We start from the raw sequence: 20,115 nt of genomic DNA on the forward strand, positions 1-20,115 counted from the left end.
CTCACTGTGCAAATGACAAGTGAAGGACAAAACGTTTCCAAGTTATTTTCAGGAGAGTTTTTTTTTTTTTCTTTTAAGTACACTTTCCTTGCATCAAAGCCAAGACACTCAGAAGACAATTCAGTATATCCACTGAGGCAGAATATTAACTGGGGAAGTTAGTGTAGGAGCAGGGGCTCCCATACATTCTTTTGATATGGATATTGATTAACCTTTGTGGCTTAAGGGGCTCCAGGGAGTAACACCTCCACAGGCCTTGTTTTATTATAGGAAATGCAAATTCCCCACAGACGTTGTTGACTGCAGGAAATGCGAATCTCTAGCCCACTCCTCAACTGATAATAAAGGAATGAAAGGAAAGGTGACTTAATCTAAGGAAAGAAAAGGACAAAGAAATCATAAAACTTATGGGACATTTCCAACCCTAAAACCCCTACTGGACAGGGACTGATAGAGGTAATAGACCAAGGCCAATGAGAGAAAACCACATCTTTCTAGACCCCACGTTGGTACCCCTCCCCACTTTTAAGAGATAAAAACCCCTAAAGGACAATAGAGAAGGGGGGGGGCGCTATTTGCTTTTCTTTAATAAAGACTTTGCTTGCTGTTGCCTGTGTGTTCTCAGAGTTTATTCTTCGACTGCTGTGAACAAGAACCCGGATTCCGGCACCATCTTTCCAGTATCACTATGATATCGGAGAATTACATATCTTTTTAAACAAATTGGACACAGACTATTATGAGCAAATATGATTTGCATACACAACAGAAAAAAATGTTTACTATATACAATGTATATACATACAGATGCATATCTATATGTAGAGCATATAGTAGTCAAAGAGATTGCCTCATAGAATAAACAGTAATTACAGTTCACCATCTGATAGAATAAACAGTAATTACAGTTCACCATCTGCCAGGGATTACACAAAGCACTGACAGCAAAAGGAAGGACAAGTCATTGTAGTTTCTCTCTACAAGCAGCAATGAGAAAACTGGTGAAGTAATTGCAACACAATAGAATGAGCTTTAGATTGGGGCAGTAACTGCTATGAAAACACAGAAAGCCATCCAGTAAAACCAGAAAGCACATCCCTGGGAGGTGATGATTACATTAAGACTAAAGATGAGCCAACCAAGTACGCCTCTATGGTTATGGCTCTCTGTTAACTCGCCACATCCAAAGTTGATCTGTTCCATTAGAGTCTTCATCCTCCATACTGGACTTTAGCTCTTTGAAACTGTAGCTGCTGATGTGGCTAGAACTCCAGCTACTCAGGAATAGCTATGCCTTGGTGGCTTCTAGAGTTGCTGAAGAGTCATATTATTTCCAATGGGCATGAACACCATGGAGTTTCCATACAAGATCTGGTCTGACAAGTGGCCTGAAACATCTCCACAAGCTGAGGTTCTGTACACTAGCAGAGAAATTATTTGGTATATGTTCTTTTTTTTAAATTATTTTTTGGTGTCAAATTGGAGGTGGAGGAGAGATGTTAGACAAAATGATGTAAGAAAAAAGGCTGAAAAGAAAGTAATGACATAATTATATTATATGGCCTTGATTACCATCAGGGGTTTGGGTTGTATGCTGAAAGTAAAGAAGTCATTCACAGATGTTATTCAAAGAAGTGACCTAATCATACTGTGGATTAGCGTGATGGCTTTGGTGACCATGCAAGGAATGAATCAGAATGAATTTAAAGTGGAAGAATGGGTAAGTCCCCAACTATGCAGATTTTTTTCTGTATGATAGGCCAAAGACTTCTGTAGACTTGTTCCTATGAAGAAATGTTTCCTACCTGAGCTTTGAATGATTAATACAAACGAGCATGAATTTCCACTGACACATTAGATGATTTTCTAATGGTGACAGGAAATGACAATGAACTTCACACCAGGTAGGTGTTCCCACATGGGTGGGAAAACACTTGCTGTTATTTTTACTTTATTTCCATACCATAATAATGGAAGAAAAACAATTTACTAAATATTTACTGTGGAGTCAGGTCTATGGGCAAGAGACTTTTATCTCTTCTCTCCTCTGGACTTAAACCAGTAAAACTGGTAATCTTATATTTATTTTTCATATGAAGAAACTCTGCTTTGAGGGGCTTTATAATACATCAGGGTCACACCTTGTAAGAAATGGAATCCGTGCTTTAGATAGATGGCTTGTGAACTCGTTTGTAAAAGAAGAGTAGGTGCGTCAGGGTAACCGTTTGACTCAAATTTCATTTGTCACATCCAGTTTATCAATATAATTTTTTTTTAAGTTTCCATATTCCTGTGGAAACTTAACTTTCTTCAGGAGAAAGTTAGCAGAAACTAAGGAAAGAGAGTAGAATTTCATGGTCGTGAAGGCATATCCACAGCTATGTTAGAAACGCATCCTATATTTGGCATACTGTGCTGATCTGCAAGGATGTAGAAGTGAACTAGACTTAGTTCCTGCCTCTTAGAAAATCTAATGCAAAATGGATTATGAGGCAAAAGACATCAAGCACACGGTTTCAAATACATGTAGCATAGAGATACAATATATAATATACAAAAAATTTCAATGAAACGAAAGAAATTAAAGTGTAGAGAGAGGAGAGGTGCATTGTAAATTGCCATTTCATCCTTTTTGGGACTCATCAGCACAGTGTAGCTGATGCTCTGAAAAGTTAAAACATTTTGTTTCTAAAACTCAGTCATCTATCAATAGTTCTGAGATTGGGGCATCAAATGCCTAGAGTTGAGGTAATTAACTATTTGGGATTTAATTGGGATTAAATTATAGGATGTTTATTTTTTATTTTTATTTTAAATTACTCAATGAGTTTTCTTACATTTATAGTTGTACAACAGTCACAACAACCCAATTTTACAGTATTTCCATCCCAACCCCCAGCCCATTCCCCCAACTATCCAAACTTTGGTCAGTATTATAATACTGACCCACATTGGAATATTATAATATTATAATATAATATATAATATAATTATATATATAATATATAATATATAATATATAATATATATAATATATATATAATATATAATATAATATAATATAAATATATAATATATATAATATATAATATAATTATATATATAATATATAATATAATATTATAATATAATATTATATATAATATAATATAATATAATAATATAATATAATATTATAATATAATATTATAATATTCCAATGTGTATATGTACTACATCTTCTTTATCCACTCCTCAAAAGCAGAGGATTTTTAAATCCAATAAAGGGTAAAATAAAGATGGGTATTAGTACAGAGGTACACTATTTTTAAGTAATCTGAAACCTAAATACTTATAATGTGTAAAAAGTACTTTTTCAGTGTTTTCAATGTTTTAAAATACAGAGTCCAAAATAAATATTAGTCTTAGTACTTTTTAAATTTCCTCATATATTTGTAACTGACAATAAGAGGATTTTGAATGTGCTAACCATCTGTAACAAGGTACCATTTGTAACTTTCCTCATTGGTTATTAAAATCACTCTGCATAGTTTCAGCTATCATGGTCATTTTTATGGTTTCTCATGTGTGCAAATAAAGGCTATCTGTATAGAAAAGGAGGAACTCATTCATATTGACTGGGTTCAAAATATAAATATCAACTGATTATTTAACACCTATTTAATTTAGACTCATGCTCTTCCAAATTCCTGAATCATATCCGTCAAGGATAGCTTGCTTTTTTGCTGTCAACAAATGTTATAAATGAAGATTGGGAATATTTTTGGTAAACCTAACAACAGAGCAGCAGCAACTGTGTATACCAATTTACAATGCACCTCTCTCTTAGGTGTATGAAATTTCCTAAAAATTTCTTAAAGTAAGAGGGTACATGGAGACATAATTGTTTGGCTTACTACAAATCCAATTCCTATCTGTGTAGGTCCTGGCACTACTAACTCCAATGTCATTCAGGTAGGCACATTCTCCAACTCCTCTGATGACAAACCTAGAACCAAACACAAAAATATTAAAAAAGCATAGGTTAGGTGGGTGGATCAAGATGGCAGAGAAGTAAGACATCACATTCACCTTCTCCCACAAACACATCAAAAAACACATCTTGGAGTTCCCGTCATGGTGCAGCGGAAACAAATCCAGCTAGGACCCATGAGGTTGCAGGTTTGATCCCTGACCCCACTCTGTGGGTTAAGATCTGACATTGCTGTGAGCTATGGCGTAGGTTGCAGACCCAGCTCGACTCCTGTATTGCTGTGGCTGTGGTGTAGGCGGGCAGCTGTAGCTCCAATTCGACCCCGCTAGCCTGGGAACCTCCATATGTCACAAGTATGGCCCTATAAAGCAAAAAAAAAAAAACCGTCTACATGTAAAACAACTCACACAGAACATCTATTGAATGCTGGCAGAAGAATTTAAACCTCCAAAAAGGGCAAGAAACTCTTGACATAACTGGGTAGAACAAAAGAAAGAAAGAGAGAGAGAGAAGGAATCAGGACAGGACTAGTGTTCCTGAGAGGGAGCTGTGAAGAAGAAAAGGAACCTACACCCTGGGAAGCCATCTAACCAACCAGGAGATCAGCTGAGACAGAAGGATCTCAGAGTCGCTGAGAAAAGCACAGCAGCTGGACTGAGGAGGGCAAAGTAGAGTGGGAGCCGCACAGATCATTGGCACCACCACCTGGACACCATGGCCTGAGATGCTTGGGCGGGGGCTGGGCACTGAGACTTAGGCTCTGGAGGTCAGTCTTGGGGAGAGGACTAGGGTTGACTCTGTGGGAACAGCCTAAGGGGCTAAGGAGCACTGTGCCTTGGGTGGGGGAGTGGTGTGTTTCTGACTGGGGAGTGGAATGCCAGGGCAGAGGGAACCCAGGAGAAGGTCTGGGCCCACAGGAGAAGCAAGGCACCATTGCTGGGGATGGTGAGAGCAGGAGGGGTAGACCACCATAGGAATTTCCCTGTGCATGCATGCGTGGGTTCTCAGAGGGTGGGTCACCTCTGGTGCTGCCTACGGGTGGCTAGAGGTCCCTTGCTCAGGCTACAGAAGACTGGGTGCTTCTGGCACAGGCTATGGGTGGCCGGGCACCTCTTATGTGGGCTAAGGGCAGTAGGGGGCTAAGTGCAACGTGGTGCCTCTTGTGTGATCTACAGGCAGCAGGAATGGACCTTGGTGGTCATTTCAGAGGTGAGAGGGAGGCGTGGCCTGCCACCACTGGGGACCTGTGAGTGGGCTCCACCTATGGTCCCTGTCACCTCAGGAGTTGGCAAAAAAGGAAGGCACTGCAACCAAGCACCACACGTTATTGCTCTCATCCCCCTGAGAGCGCACCTGCCCTGCTGCTGCCACTACCAAAAGCTCTGGGCAGTGCCCAGTCACTTTATCACTGTCCCTTCCCAGGAACTGACTACTAGGAGCAGCTGGTGCAACACCTCCTATGGGGGCTAAGCATGATAGGTGCTTCGGGTGTGGTATACAGGTGGCAGGGGCAAACCACTGCAGTCATCTCTGACTCCAGAGGTGGGCCTGGCATGCCACCACTAAGGGTCCTTAAATAGGCACCATTCATGGCCCCAATCACCTCAAGGGCACCATAGAGGAGGGCATTGAGACTAAACACCACCTGTTGTTATTCTTGCACCCCTGGGAGCACACTGGCCCTGATGCTTCCACTGCTGAACTCTCTAGGTAGTGCCCACACGCTTGATCTGTCTCACTTCTCAAGATCCTACACCTAGGAGCAGCCTGTGCAGCACCTTCTATGTGGACTAAGTAAGACAGGGTGCTTCCTGCATGGTCCGCAGGTGGCAAGAGCAAAGCACCACAGTTATCACTGACTCCAGAGGTGGGTGTGGCCTGCAGCCAATAGGCATCCCTGAACAGCCACCACTTTGGGCTCCAATCACCTCAGAGGAGGGCATTGCATTTGAGCATGACCTGTTGTTGCTCTCACTCCCCTGGGAATTCACACAACCTGCTAGTGCCACTGCCAAATGTTCTGGGCACCTTGTAAATCTTCCTAAGACTCATCACCACTTCCCAGGGCCCTGAAACTAGGAGTATCTTGTGCCACCTTCCTGCAGGTCCTTGCTGCTATTAAGAGCCCAGCAACCAGGCACCGACTACTAGCCCTACCCATTGCCTCCTTCTCCCCAGAAACACACTCAGCACACTGAGGGTAACAGCCTGCTCACACCAAAGAAAGAGACAGCAAATATTCAAACTCCCATGCCAAAAATAAATAGTAACCCCCCACAAAATACAAAAGGGTGCTCTTGCGTAGAAGTAGCCCTCAAAGACTACAGTTTGGCTTCCTTAAACTCACAGAAAGAAGAAAAACATAAGCAAATGGAGAAGCTCAGAAACCATCCCAAGTTAAAGGAACAGAATCCACATGCAGCAGCAAACAACAAAACAGACCTCTGCAGTCTGAAGACATTGAGTTCAAAAGGGAGACAGGAAAAATACTGAAGGAATTAAGGCTGAATATCAAGGAATTAGGAGCAGATATGAATGGTAATGCAGATTCCTTTAGAAAGAAACTAGAAGATATAAGGAGGAATATAGAAAAATTAGAAAATTCATTTTTAGAGACACGAACTGAGCTAAAGGCCCTAAAGAGCAGAATGAATAATGCAGAGGAACGAATTAGTGACTAGGCAGATAAAATAATGGAAATCACCCAATCAGGACAGCAGACAGAAAACCAAATGAAAAAACACAAAAGCAATATAAGAGATCTATGGGATAATATACACATAATAGGAATTCCAGAAGGAGAAGAAAAAAAAGGGGGGGGGGATTGAAAATATATTTGAAGAAATTACATCTGAAAACTTTCCAAATCTAAAGGAAACTGATATCAAGAAACAGGAAGCAGAGAGGGCCCCAAATAAGTTGAACCCAAATAGGACCACAACAAGACATATTATAATAAAACTGGCAAAAGTTAAAGGTAAAGAGAGGATTCTAAAGGCAGCAAGAGAAAAACAAAGTGTTAATTATAAGGGAACTCCCATAAGGTTATCAGCTGCTTCCTCTACAGAAACACTACAGGCTAGAAGGGAGTGGCACAATATATATAAAGTTCTGAAAGGAAAAAAATTGCAGCCTAGCATACTCTTATCTAGCACGAACATCATTTAAAATAGAAGGGGAAATAAAGAATTTCTCCAACAAACAAAACTAAAAGAGTACAGCAATACCAAACCCATTCTAAAAGATATACTGAAAGGGCTTCTCTAAATAAAAAAAGAAGTAAGAAGAAATAGGATAGAGGAAACCACAACTGGAAAGCAATCACTTAAATAAACCAGCATACAGATCTAAAAGAGGGGGAAAAAAAAAAAAAACCTACTGTAAAAGTGATGATAAACACAAGGAACAGCAAAAGGACAAACACAGAGATATTAAAAAAAATTTAAAAGTCATAGAATGTGGGGAAGGAAAGTAAGAAAATACAGATTCTTTTTTTTTTTAAAAATAATGTGTTTGAGCCTATATGACTATCAGGCTAAAGCAAGCAGATATAGGAAGGGGTTAACATACTTAAAACAACAGGGCAACTACAAATCAAAACCAAACATTACATTTACAAAAACTAAAAAGAAAAGTACTCAAGCATAAAAAAAAGAAAGGAAGAAAGGAGAAACAGAATCAACTGGAAAACAAGGTTTAAAATGGCAATAAATACATATCTTTCAATAATTACCTTAAATATCAATGGACTGCATGCTCCAATCAAAAGACACAGAGTGACAGACTGGATAAAAAAGCAAGAGCCTACAATATACTGTCAACAAGAGACTCACCTTAGGGCAAAGGATACATATAGATTAAAAGTGAGGGGATGGGAAAAGATACTTCATGCCAATGGAAAACACAGGAAAGCAGGAGTTGCAATACTCAATAGATTTTGAAATGAAAGCCATAAAGAAAGACAAAGAAAGACGCTATTTAATGATAAAAAGATCCATTCAAGAAGAGGATATTACAATCATCAATATATATGCCCTTGATATAGGAGCACCCAGATACCTACAATAAATACTAATGGACATAAAAGGAGAAATTGATAGGAAAACAATAATAGCAGGAGACTTTAACACCCCACTCACATCAATGGACAGATCCTCTGGACAGAAAATCAATAAAGCAAAAAGATCCTGACACAATAGAAAAGTTAGACTTAATCGACTTATATATGTTGAGAACTATAAAACATTAATCAAGGAAATTAAAGAGAATGCAAAGAAATGGAAAGATATTCCATGCTTCTGGGCCGGAAGAATTAATATTGTAAAATTGGCCACACTACCCAAAGCGATCTACAGATTCAATGCAATCCCTATCAAATCACCCATGACATTTTATTATAGAACTAGAACAAACAATCCAAAAATTTATACGGAATGACAAAAGACCCAGAATTGCCAAAGCAATCCTGAGGAGCATAAACAAAGTAGGAGGCATAACTCTCCCAGACTGCAGGCAATATTACAAAGACACAGTAATCAAGACAGTGTGGTCATGGTACTAAAACAGACAGACAGACCAATGGAACAGAATAGAGAACCCAGAAATAAACCCAGACACCTATGGTCAATTAATCTTCAACAATGGAGGCAAGAATATAAGATGGGGAAAAGATAGTCTTTTCATCAAGTGTTGCTGGGAAAACTGGACAGCTTCATGTAAATCAATGAAACCAGAACACACCCTCACACCATGCACAAAAATAACTCAAAATGGCTTAAAGACTTAAAGGTAAGACAAGACACCATCAAATTCCTGGACGAGAGCATGAGCAAAACATTCTCTAATATCAAACTTACAAATGTGTCCTCAGATCAGTCTCCCAAAGCAACAGAAATAAAAGCAAAAATAAACCAATGCAAGCTAATCAAACTGACAAGCTTTTGCACAGCAAAGGAAACCATAAAAAAAAAAAAAGACAGCTTACAGAATGGGAGAAAATAGTTTCAAATTATTCAACTGACAAGGGTTTAATCTCTAAAATATACAAACAACTTATAAAACTCGACAGAAAGAAAAGCCAACAACCCAAATGAAAAATGGGCAAAAGACCTCAATAGACATTACTCCAAAGAAGATATACAGATGGCCAACAAGCACATGAAGAAATACTCAACATCACTGATTATTAGAGAAATGCAAATCAAAACTACGAGGTACCATCTCACACCAGTCAGAATGGCCATCATTAATAAGTCCACAAATAACAAATTCTGGAAAGGGTGTGGAGAAAAGGGAACACTCCTGCACTGTTGGTGGGAATGTAAATTGGTACAACCACTATGGGAAACAGTATAGTGGTACCTTGGAAAACTATATATAGAACTACCATATGAGCCAGCAATCCCACTCTTGGGCATATATCCAGACAAATTAAGAAAGACACATGCGGAGTTCCCGTCGTGGCGCAGTGGTTAACGAATCCAACTAGGAACCATGAGGTTGCGGGTTCGATCCCTGGCCTTGCTCAGTGGGTTAAGGATCCAGTGTTGCCGTGAGCTGTGGTGTAGGTTGCAGACGCGGCTCAGATCTGGCGTTGCTGTAGCTGTGGCGTAGGCCGGCATCTACAGCTCTGATTAGACACCTAGCCTGGAACCTCCATATGCCACGAGAGAGGCCCAAGAAATGGCAAAAAGACAAAAATTTAAAAGAAAGACACATGCACCCGCATGTTCATTGCAGCACTATTCACAATAGCCAAGACATGGAAACAACCCAAATATCCATCGACAGATAATTGGATTAAGAAGATGTGGTATATATACACAATGGAATACTACTCAGTCATAAAAAAGAACAAAATAATCCCATTTGCAGCAACATGGATGGAACTAGAGAATCTCATACTGAGTGAAGTAAGTCAGAAAGAGAAAGCCAGATACCATATGATATCACTTATATCTGGAATCTAATAAACAGCACAAATGAATCTTTCCACAGAAAAGAAAATCATGGACATGGAGAATAGACTTGTGGTTGCCAAGGGGGAGGGGGAGGGAGTGGGAATTTAGGATTAGTACATGCAAACTATTGCATTTGGAATAGATAAGCAATGAGATCCTGCTGCAGAGCCCTGGGAATTATACCTAGTCACCGATGATGGAGCATGATAATGTGAGAAAAAATAATGTATACATGTATGTGTGACTGGGTCACATTGCTGTACAGTACAAAATTGACAAAACACTGTAAACCAGCTATAATGGAAAAAACCAAAAATCATTGTAAAATTAAAAAAGCATAGGTTGGATATCTATAGTCATTCCTCTCTGTTCTTCAGCATCCCTTCCCCATGTATTTTTAGCATGAGCAAGAGGAAAGTGAAAAATGTGTCACTCATATAGTTTCTTAGCAAATGGACACCATTTCTGTATTTAGCTCCTTTGATATTCTCCAAGTCCTTGCTGAATATCACAAAACTGTCATCATCCGGTTGTGTCCTCAATTAGGATTTAACTGGTACTTGGCTGCGGTGGCTAAGTGAACTGCTGCCACTGGTGGCCTTCAGTGGAAGATTATGTTCAGTGTTCTTCTGACTTATTTCATACATGCATGAAAATAAAAGTATTTACTAACTAGTAAATTCCTAAAAGGGCTTAGCTTTGATTGATGGAAGTGATTGGGCCCCAACATTATCTGTTCTAATGTATTGGTTACATTCAAAACACCCCCACTGCAACGTTCATGATCCAAAGAATGCAACAAAGTTCCTTCTGGTGATAAAAATTTAGAAGGGATTCCCATTGGTTCCCTGATGATCTTCTTTTTTAATTTTTATTTTATTTTATTTTATTTTGCCTGCATCTGCAGCATGTAGAAGTTTGCAGGCCAGGGACTGAACCTGAGCCACAGCAGTGACAATGGCGGATCCTTAGCCCACTGCACCACAAGGGGACGTCCATCTCCTTCCTTTTATAAATGGATGCAGCCACTGGAAAAGTGGATTTAAGAGTCTGTGGATGTCAATTCTTCTGTGATTTTCTAGGATTTTAGAAACCCTGCTGTGCATCAGCTACTCTCTCTATATTCTCACTTTGTGAGTGTGTGTGTGAGTGTGTGTGTGTGTGTGTAGGCTGTGCCCGCAGCATATAGAAGTTCCTGGGCCAGGGATCGAACCTGAGCCACAGCTGTGACTCAAGCCACAGCAGTGACAACACTGTATCATTAACCCCTAGGCCACCAGGGAACTCCTCTCTCCCTATTCTTACTAAGGACTTCAGCGCAGTTTAAGTCAGTGAATAAAAGTGGAAGAATTATGTCAAATGTCATCATCATGTTAAAGATTTCAACTGAAATCACAGTAAGTAAACTTCTTCCGAAAGGCACAGCTAGTAAATGGAAGAGCAGACAAAGGATTTATATGTCCTTCCAGCCAGTGCCATAAGCCTCCCATGATATTTAATGCATTTCTCATCAACACAACTCCCATGCACAACCACACGTAAACACAACAGAAGGAAAAGAACTCTCGAAACGTACGAGGCATTATATTCAGTGTTGTCCGTCCACCTCCAAACGTGATGTGGTGACTCTCTGCTAAGGCCAATCCAATGGTCAGACGGGCCTTTGTATCTTTTCAGGAACTTCTATTGTAAAACACAGAAAGTAAAAACATGTGTCTCTTTCTCTTATATTACATGTAAGCCTCTCTTCCCTCCAGCCTTCTCTTTGATGGCAGCCTGATATCATTGAGAAGCTTAGACTTTGGAGGACCCAATTCTCTGCTTTAATTGCTCAAATGTCTCTGATTCTAAGTGACTTTAAAGTGACCAGACATCCCAATTGACTGGGAAAGTTGGTGCCTGCAGTTCCAGCATCAAATTAATATTAGTCACATTCACTCCTTTGAATGTCCCCATTTGGATGACAAAGTACATAATTACCATATTTCTTTGTACAGTGGGAACAATCATCTAATCTTGCAGGTTAACCAAGAGGATAGCATGAAAGAACACATCTAACTTGCCTCACAGGGTTTTAGGCAGAGAATATACCCCTAAAAAATAATAGGCACCAATATGCCTCCCACACCCCCAAGTCTGCCTAGGGGATCCTTCCTGGTCTTTCAGCTTTCACCCTATCCAGGCTTTATCCTTCTCAGGGGCTAAGTATTCAAAAAGAATAAGATCCAAAAATATTTCTTACCAGCTCCTCTTCGGTTTCAAACTGAGCCAGATGAGCTTCTAATGAGACACAGAACATCTGGCTGACTGTCCAGTTCTTTGCGTCTTCAGAAAAATAAAAACACTTACTTCCAAATCCAATCCATCCTTTTGGGCAGGTAACATACCGAATGTACTCTTGCCGATCTGCCCCTCTCACTAAAAGTTGGACAGGCACAATGAATTACAACAAATAAATATTCTCCTCCCTTTTATCTATTTTCCACTTATCATCCAGAAGTCAGTCTATTTTTTTAACATATGCATGTATACACATATATATACAGCGGGTATGCATGTCTGTATGTATAACCAAATTCCAAAGTGTGGGATTCGAAGAAAAACATGGCAAAGTATCAACCAGACTCTTGTATTGTAATGGCCTTTCATAACAGCATTTTGTTTTTCTTAAAATCTGAACAGGGGCCTACTTTTTTTAGATACACAGAGCACTGGAAATGTCTTCCATGCCCCAAAGCATTTGTTTTTCCCACTGAATAGCTTTCCTTGGGTACCTGTTTTGGCACCATTCATTATATAATTTCCCTCATCGCCATCTCATTTTTACTTCCAGAAACATATTCTCAAGTGCTTGGCTATATTAATAAATACACTATGGGTGCTGCCCAACTCTTGTTTATGTGCAGAATTGTTGAGCTGTAATATGCTACAGACTAATATTTCTAGTGTCTCTTAGAATGCTACCAGCATTAACCATTTATAGTATACCAACAGCTACTCAATATGGAGAAATGTCATTGCATTTCGCTGCTTGTCAAAACAGCAGGTCTTTGTGAGATCATTTTTCTTTCTTTCTTTCTTTTTTTTTTTCCTGCTGAGCCTGTGGCATTCATAAATTTCCAGGCCAGGGATTGGATCTCCACCACAGCAGTGCAGTAGCTCAAGCCACAGCAGTAACAATGCTGAATCCTTAACCCTCTGAGCCACCAGGGAACTCCCATTTTTCTTTTTTTGGTTTCTGGGAGAATACAATCTTGATATTCATCATCATTTACCATGCGGAAGATAGCAGTAGATTTTGCTAAATGACTTTATTGCTTTGAGGATTTGCCTTGGAACAAAATGTTCTACAGAAATCAACATGTGAATAAATATATATATTTCTTATATGGTGACCTTTTACCCCTGAGGTTAGTCTTGCAGTAGGTACTTTTCGTTGTGGCCTTCCTAAGTCATCACCAAAAGCCTTACCTCAGGCACAGTGGTCATTAGACCCCTGGACAACAAATGGTATCCCTGTGTGACGTTCCTGGAGGTACGCAGACACTCATGGTTTGAAGGAAATCGATTTCTATCACATTTACTTTCTAGTACTCATTCTCAGTATTAGACAGAGCCCTTTCTCCCACATCTGCCTCCATACCAGCCCCTTTTTTTAATTTTTTCAAGTTTTATTGAAGTGCAGTTGACTTACAAGGCTGTGATCATTTCTGCTGGACAACAAAGTGATTCAGTGATACAGGAAGACACACCTAGTCTCTTTCGAATTCTGCTCTCACATAGATTATCAAAGCTCATTGAGCAGAGTTTTCTGTGCTATACAGCAGGCCCCTTTAGCCAGTCATTCCATATACCTCAGACGCCGATGCCCGTCCCAAACCCCCAGGCCATCCCTCCCCACCGCCCAACCTGTCCCCTTGGGTAACCAAAAGCCTGTCTTCAAAGTCTGCGTGTCTGTTTCTGTTCAGAAAGCAAGTTCATTTGTATCCTCTTTTTAGATTCCACAGATTAGTGATATCACGTGATGTTTGTCTTTCACGGTCCGTCTAACTTCCTGTAGTATAATTTCTAGGTGCAGCACTTCTTTTTCTTTTCTTTTATTTTATTTTATTTTATTATTTTTTTAAATTTATTTATTTATTTATTTATTTACTTTTGCTTTTTAGGGTCACATCCGAAGCATATGGAGGTTCCCAGGCTAGGGGTCGAATCGGAGCTACAGCTGACGGCCTACACCACAGCCACAGAAACACGGGATCCGAGCCTCATCTGCGACGCACACCACAGCTCACGGCAGTGCTGGATCCTTAACCCACTGAGCGAGACCAGGGATCGAACCTGCAACCTCATGGTTCCTAGTAGGGTTCATTTCCGCTGCGCCACAACAGGAAATCTAGCATTTCTTTTTCTTGGTAAAAGAAAGGCAACCTCTTTACATTTCCTAGATTTTAGTGTGATGCATTTCCTAGGAGGTATCAAATCTTCTAGTGAACAAAACATAACACATTCAAATACTGAGTTTAGTACCAAGAATACAATGTAGGGTCTCCTGTAGTTTTCTGTTTTGTACATATTTCTGTCAAATATGTATGCAAATATCTTGGTCCTTGTCAGATGTTCTGCAACCTGCAAGATTTCAGAGTGTAGGCTGTGGGAAGAATAGATGTTTTTTGTTCCACAATCTGACTTTTTCCTCCCTTTTCCAATCTGTTAGTAAATACTGTTGACTCAGCTTGCAAAATATCCAGCATCTGACAACCCTGTCCCACCTGCCAAGCCACAGTCAGGCCTGGATTTCTACGAGACTGACCTCAGGGGGCATCCCTGGTTTGACCCTTTCCTTCTAACAATGCATTCTCAATACATCAGTTAAAAGGATTATCTAACAATGACAGTCACATCAGGACTTTCCTCTCCTATCACTTTCCCTTTCCTGATGGTCCTCCACTACATTTCAAAATAAATGCCAAGATCTTTAACTGACTCCAAAAGCTATGATTAAGTCATTACCTTCCTGACCCCCAGCTTATTACTCTTCCGCATTCTCATCTTGCTTTAGTTCCCTCCCTCTCATCTTGCTGTTCCTCAGACATGCAGAGGTGATTCTACTTGGTCCAGAATGCTTTCTCCAGACAGCCACATGGCTCCTTCAAACATTTGCTGAAAGGGTGTCCCCTCAAGCAGGCTTACCCTGGCCACTCTATGTCTACCACAATTTATTCCATCTCTGCTTTATTTACAGGATCTGTGTCATCCTGCCAGAATATAAATTCCCTGGGAGTAGGGATTTTTTGTGTGTATATTGTTCATGGGTATAACTCAAGAACATCACGCAGGGGCTGGCACAGAGTGGAGCTCAATAAATATTTATTGACAACATAAATGTGTGAAGAACATTGTCAAGTGTGGAGCACACGTCACTTACCTGCCAAAAAAGTGGAAAGTGCAATCACAGCTGCAGCTAAGACTGCCATAGGGATGATGAAACAAGCAAGCTTGGGAAAAGGTAGAGATGTAATGGATAGACATTTTCTTTGGAGATCCTCCCCTGTGAATACAAATGTCATAATCTCAATCACATGAAGGCATTAGGGAGAGAAGCTTACATTTACCACAAAATCAACCTGTACAGTCAGTTTTCTTATTGCCTTCCCTATTGCCAACCCACTTCACAAAAATTCAGGTCCATAAAGGATGACCATGGCCCAAAGAGGGCTAGAGATAAGAGAAACTGAATTATTTTCCCTTAGAGAATCTTCCAGTTATTGAAAGAAGAGCTAATGAGAGAGTAAGAAAAAAAAGAGTAGAAATCAGGATGAAAAAGAAACATACAAATAATTCAGATTTACCTCCATAAATAAGAGATCTGGTTAGAAGTACTGAGGGGAGCATTAGAAAATTAATCAATATAATTTGTCACATTAACAGAATAAGAGGAAAAAAGCACATGATCATCTCAATAAATACAGAAAAAAATGTGAAAAATGTAATATTCATCCAAAATGACAAATCCCAACCAATTAACCAATTAGAAAATGAAGGGCTTTCCTTTTAAAAATTTGTTTTTTCTTTCAGCTGCTCTTGCAGCATATGTAAGTTCCTGGGCCAGGGATCGAATCCAAGCCAGAGTTGTGATATATGCCACAGCTGCAGCAACACCAGATCCTTAACTCATTGAACCAGACTAGTGATTTTGAACTTGCCCCTGCATAAAGATAAGCCAGATCATTAACCCACTGAGCCACAGCAGAAACTCCCAAAATTTATTTTAATTGATTCTTTTGGGGGGTTTTTTTGGCTGCACCAGTGGCTTGTGGAAGTTCTTGAGGTAGGGATCGAACCTGTGCTACAGCAGTGATCTGAGCCAATGCAGTGACAACAGCAGATCCTTAACCCACTGTACCACAAGGGAAATTCTGAAGAACTTTCCTTAACCTGATGAATGTCATCTATAGAAAAAGTACAACTAGCATGATACTTAATGGTGAAAAAGTAAATGCCTTCCTCCAGAGGTCAGGAACAAGGCAAGAATGTTAGCTCTTACCAATCCAACTTAACATTTTCCAAGAGATTCTATCAGCAGCAATAAGGCAAGAAAAAAATAAATAAAAGGCAGGTAAATTGGAAAGAAAATTGTTTCTAGACGTGACATATGCTCATCTCCCCATAGAAATACCAATTTAAAAATTATCTGCTTGTGAAAATACTTTGCCAAGAGCCAAGGATTCCAGGTACTCCCACCTTCCCACCTCCACCCCATGCCTCATCCCAGCTCTTGCCCACTCCAGCAATTCCAGGAAAATAAGGCAGCCTCAGACAGCTTCCATGTAGGACTTCCAGTGGGCTCCGAGGAGCCCAAGCTCCTGCCTCCTCCAACAGGAAGATCAAGTCCACACTGTCTCCTTATTTCTGTGTGTCCCAGCAAACATTTATTCACCAAATACTTGCTTTTCCATTTCTCTGTCAATTATCTCCCCCCACTTTCAGGTTCCAAACCACTACCCCAAACATCTTTTGTTTTTTGCTGGAGAGGTTATTTAAGGTGAAGTTTATGGCCACTTTGGGGAGTTACCAAGTTTCCCTGGGTTTCTCCCATGTATACATATTATGATTTTTTTTTTTTTTGGTTTGATTTTCTCCTGTTAATCTACCTTATGTCAATTTAATTCTGAGACCAGCCAGAAAAAGGACAGGAAAATTTCTTTCCCTGATACTTTCCTATGGTGTGTCCTCCTCTTGTCTCCCTCCAAATTCCTGCCTTTAATATTATCTTCAAAGAACCACAATAACCTTCAAATTTCTCATCTGAGAAGTGCTGTTGGGAATGGTCTCACAGAAGAACAAAAAAACAAAACATATTACTGGTCTACTGGTTCTTTTAGTTTCATGATCTAAAAACCTTTGTTAACTTACAGGAAAGTTTCAAAAAATAAGTTTGAAGAGTTCCCGTGGTGGCACAGTGGTTAACAAATCCAACTAGGAACCATGAGGTTGCAGGTTCGATCCCTGGCCTTGCTCAGTGGGTTAAGGATCTGGCGGGTGCCATGAGCTGTGGTGTGCGTCACAGACGCAGCTCGGATCCTGTGTAGCTTTCCTGGCTGTGGTGTAGGCCAGCGGCTACAGCTCCAATTCGACCCCTAGCCTGGGAACCTCCCTATACCGTGGGAGCGGCCCTAGAAACGGCAAAAAGACTAAAAAAATAAAAAATAATAATCACAAAGGATCTAGACACAAAAAATCCCAGTTTTTACCGGCAACTTTTATTAGCATATGTTATTACAAAACTGTTGGTGTCTGCTGTCACTCTGGGGTATACTAATCTGTTAATTAGTATCGTAATGTGGCTTGCCAGAGTGCAAGTTGCCAATAACCTGGGGAAAATACAGAGACTAGCAATATAAAACCAGAGAATATGTTTCTCTTAACCTCTTAGAACCTAACTCACTGTGCATTTCTCCTGCCCCAGAAGGGTTTAAGTAACATACACAATACACACCCATCTAACCATCCACCTTCTCCCTCTAGTCCCTTAAAACAGAGTCCCTCTCCCGCCGAAGCTGACCGTGAAGCATTAAGAGCCCGGACAGGAAATTTCAATCATGCTGCCGATGGTTAGTGGAAAAAGAGCCCTCCCCACCCAGCATTTTGTCAAAATTTATCGATTTTATATTACCAGATTGCCCTTCAGACATGCTTTCTCTGCAGGTATGACCTGTCTGTAAGAATTTCAAAGCCTCCAACGAAGTCATGTTCAGGCTCCTTTCAGCTTGTTCCCGGAACACGACTGATTTCTGAGATGCAAAAGCCAAGAAGAACTACAAAAGCGAAAGCAACAGACGGACACATCAGAGAAACACCCTATTTCTCTCAGAGGAGTGGCTCATTTCAAACGAGGTATATTGAGCATACATGGACTTTATGCATTAATAGTTTCTAGCATCAATATTTTTTATGCCTCAACCCTGTCCAAAGGACAAGTAACTGGCTACCTGAGAAAAAGAACACATCGGAATAAGAGGCAGAATATCACAATGAGTTAAGTGGGCTGTAAAAAGAAATGATGCATTTGATAAATTTTTAACTTAGAAAGAGCAACTCCACAGACTCCTGTGCCCTGTCAAAATAGAAGAGCAGGGACCCAATTTACTCCCCTGCCTGAATCAACTAAAAAGAAAAAAATAAAATGTGTGGGAAAAAAAAGGAAAAAAAAACCTATATAGGGAGAAAGAGTGGATACAAGCATATGTATAATTGATGGTCCTAAAACTAATACAACATTTTAAGTCCGTGATACTCCAATAAAAAAAAAAAAAAAAAGGACTGGGCACCACTCAGTGAAGGGCAGTGATCCTCTGAAACACATTTGGTGAGCCCTGCCATTGCCCCTGATTACTGCCCAGCAACAGTCATTCTGTGCGTTGAAGGAAGGAAGCTCAGAACAAGACCTGTGCACACAAGTCAGGAGAGAGTGAGACATCACACAGTGTGCTCCCTGGGTGCTCAGCAGTGTACTGATGAACACTTGTGTGTGAGGATGGAGGGGGAAAGCACAGGAAATGATCAGAAGAAACAGTAACCAGTGTACTCACCTCCCCATTTGGAGAGGGTGACCATTTGGATCAACCAGGCTGGAAATACCCCATCATCTGTGGGGCATTTTAAGAGTAGTCGGAATGATTAGCCATAGACTAAATGGCGACCTGATTCCCTCTGACAAACTGAGATAACAGAAAAAGATGGATATCTATCCTATATTATATTTACAAGGATTTTATGAGCTTTGTGCTAGGAACAGGAACATTTTATACTTATATATGTAATATATCTTATATATTTCTTATATATTCTATTATGCATAATATAGTACATATATTATAATATACATTATATTATATATTATACTTATTATATTTTATAATATATTATCATATATTATACTATACTATATAATTATTTATTATTTTTATAATATATTATCATATATCATGCATAATATATAGTACATATAATATATAATATGTTATAATATAATATTCTATAAAATGTTTATGTAACTACTACCTATAGTTATAGAAGATATTAAAAAATAGATACAAACCCAACATCTAGTGATAAAATTTCATTTTTCATCTTGAGATGAAAAATACATTGGATGAATTAATGGCAGATTAAACGTGCAGAAGAAAAGATCAGTGAACTTGAAAATATAGCAATAGATGTTTAAGGGTAAATTCTATAATAAATTGTCATTGAATCCCTAAGGGAAAGATTACTCACCTTTGACAAAAGTTACTGTTGATAACTTTAGTATGAATCCTTATTATTAAGGATTGTTTTGTGGAACTTCCAGAATTTTTCAATACCAGAAAACATGAATGACACTTACTTTACCTGAATATAGAAAAAAAAAAAAAAAACAAGGAAAATATTCCATAATATCACCAAACATATCACTAAACATTCACTGTAATGGATAAATGAAAAAGAATAGTATGTAATTTATTAGGGATGGTGTAAAACAACTGGAACGCTTATCCACTGCTGGTCGGCTTATAAACATTTACAGCAATTTTGGAACACTCTTTGATATAACTATCAAAGTTGGTCATAACTAAACCATGACCCAGAAATTTTACTCATGTTTTCTAAAAACCACACACATATGTGCATGAAAAGACACAC

General features: G+C 39.4%; 1 protein-coding gene across 3 annotated transcripts in view; it reads right to left on the minus strand.

The window, feature by feature from the left end:
• CLEC2D (C-type lectin domain family 2 member D) overlaps positions 608–20,115 on the minus strand; it is a 40,039-nt gene continuing 20,531 nt past the window's right edge. Inside the window, exons 3-9 of one of the 3 annotated variants that reach the window (XM_003126493.4) lie at positions 19,711–19,824; positions 18,107–18,248; positions 15,359–15,481; positions 12,176–12,351; positions 11,510–11,616; positions 3,897–3,988; positions 608–1,421 (exon numbers count right to left, since the gene is read on the minus strand). In XM_003126493.4, the coding sequence (XP_003126541.1) occupies positions 1,306–1,421; positions 3,897–3,988; positions 11,510–11,616; positions 12,176–12,351; positions 15,359–15,481; positions 18,107–18,182 (690 nt within the window). In that variant the 5' untranslated portion in view covers positions 18,183–18,248; positions 19,711–19,824 and the 3' untranslated portion in view covers positions 608–1,305. Of the gene's footprint in view, positions 1,527–3,896; positions 3,989–11,509; positions 11,617–12,175; positions 12,352–15,358; positions 15,482–18,106; positions 18,249–19,710; positions 19,825–20,115 lie in introns of all 3 variants that reach the window. The other 2 variants (XM_003126492.4, XM_021092371.1) reach the window with 2 other exon arrangements.

The sequence above is a fragment of the Sus scrofa genome, chromosome 5, assembly GCF_000003025.6.
Source record: "Sus scrofa isolate TJ Tabasco breed Duroc chromosome 5, Sscrofa11.1, whole genome shotgun sequence".
NCBI lineage: Eukaryota > Metazoa > Chordata > Mammalia > Artiodactyla > Suidae > Sus > Sus scrofa.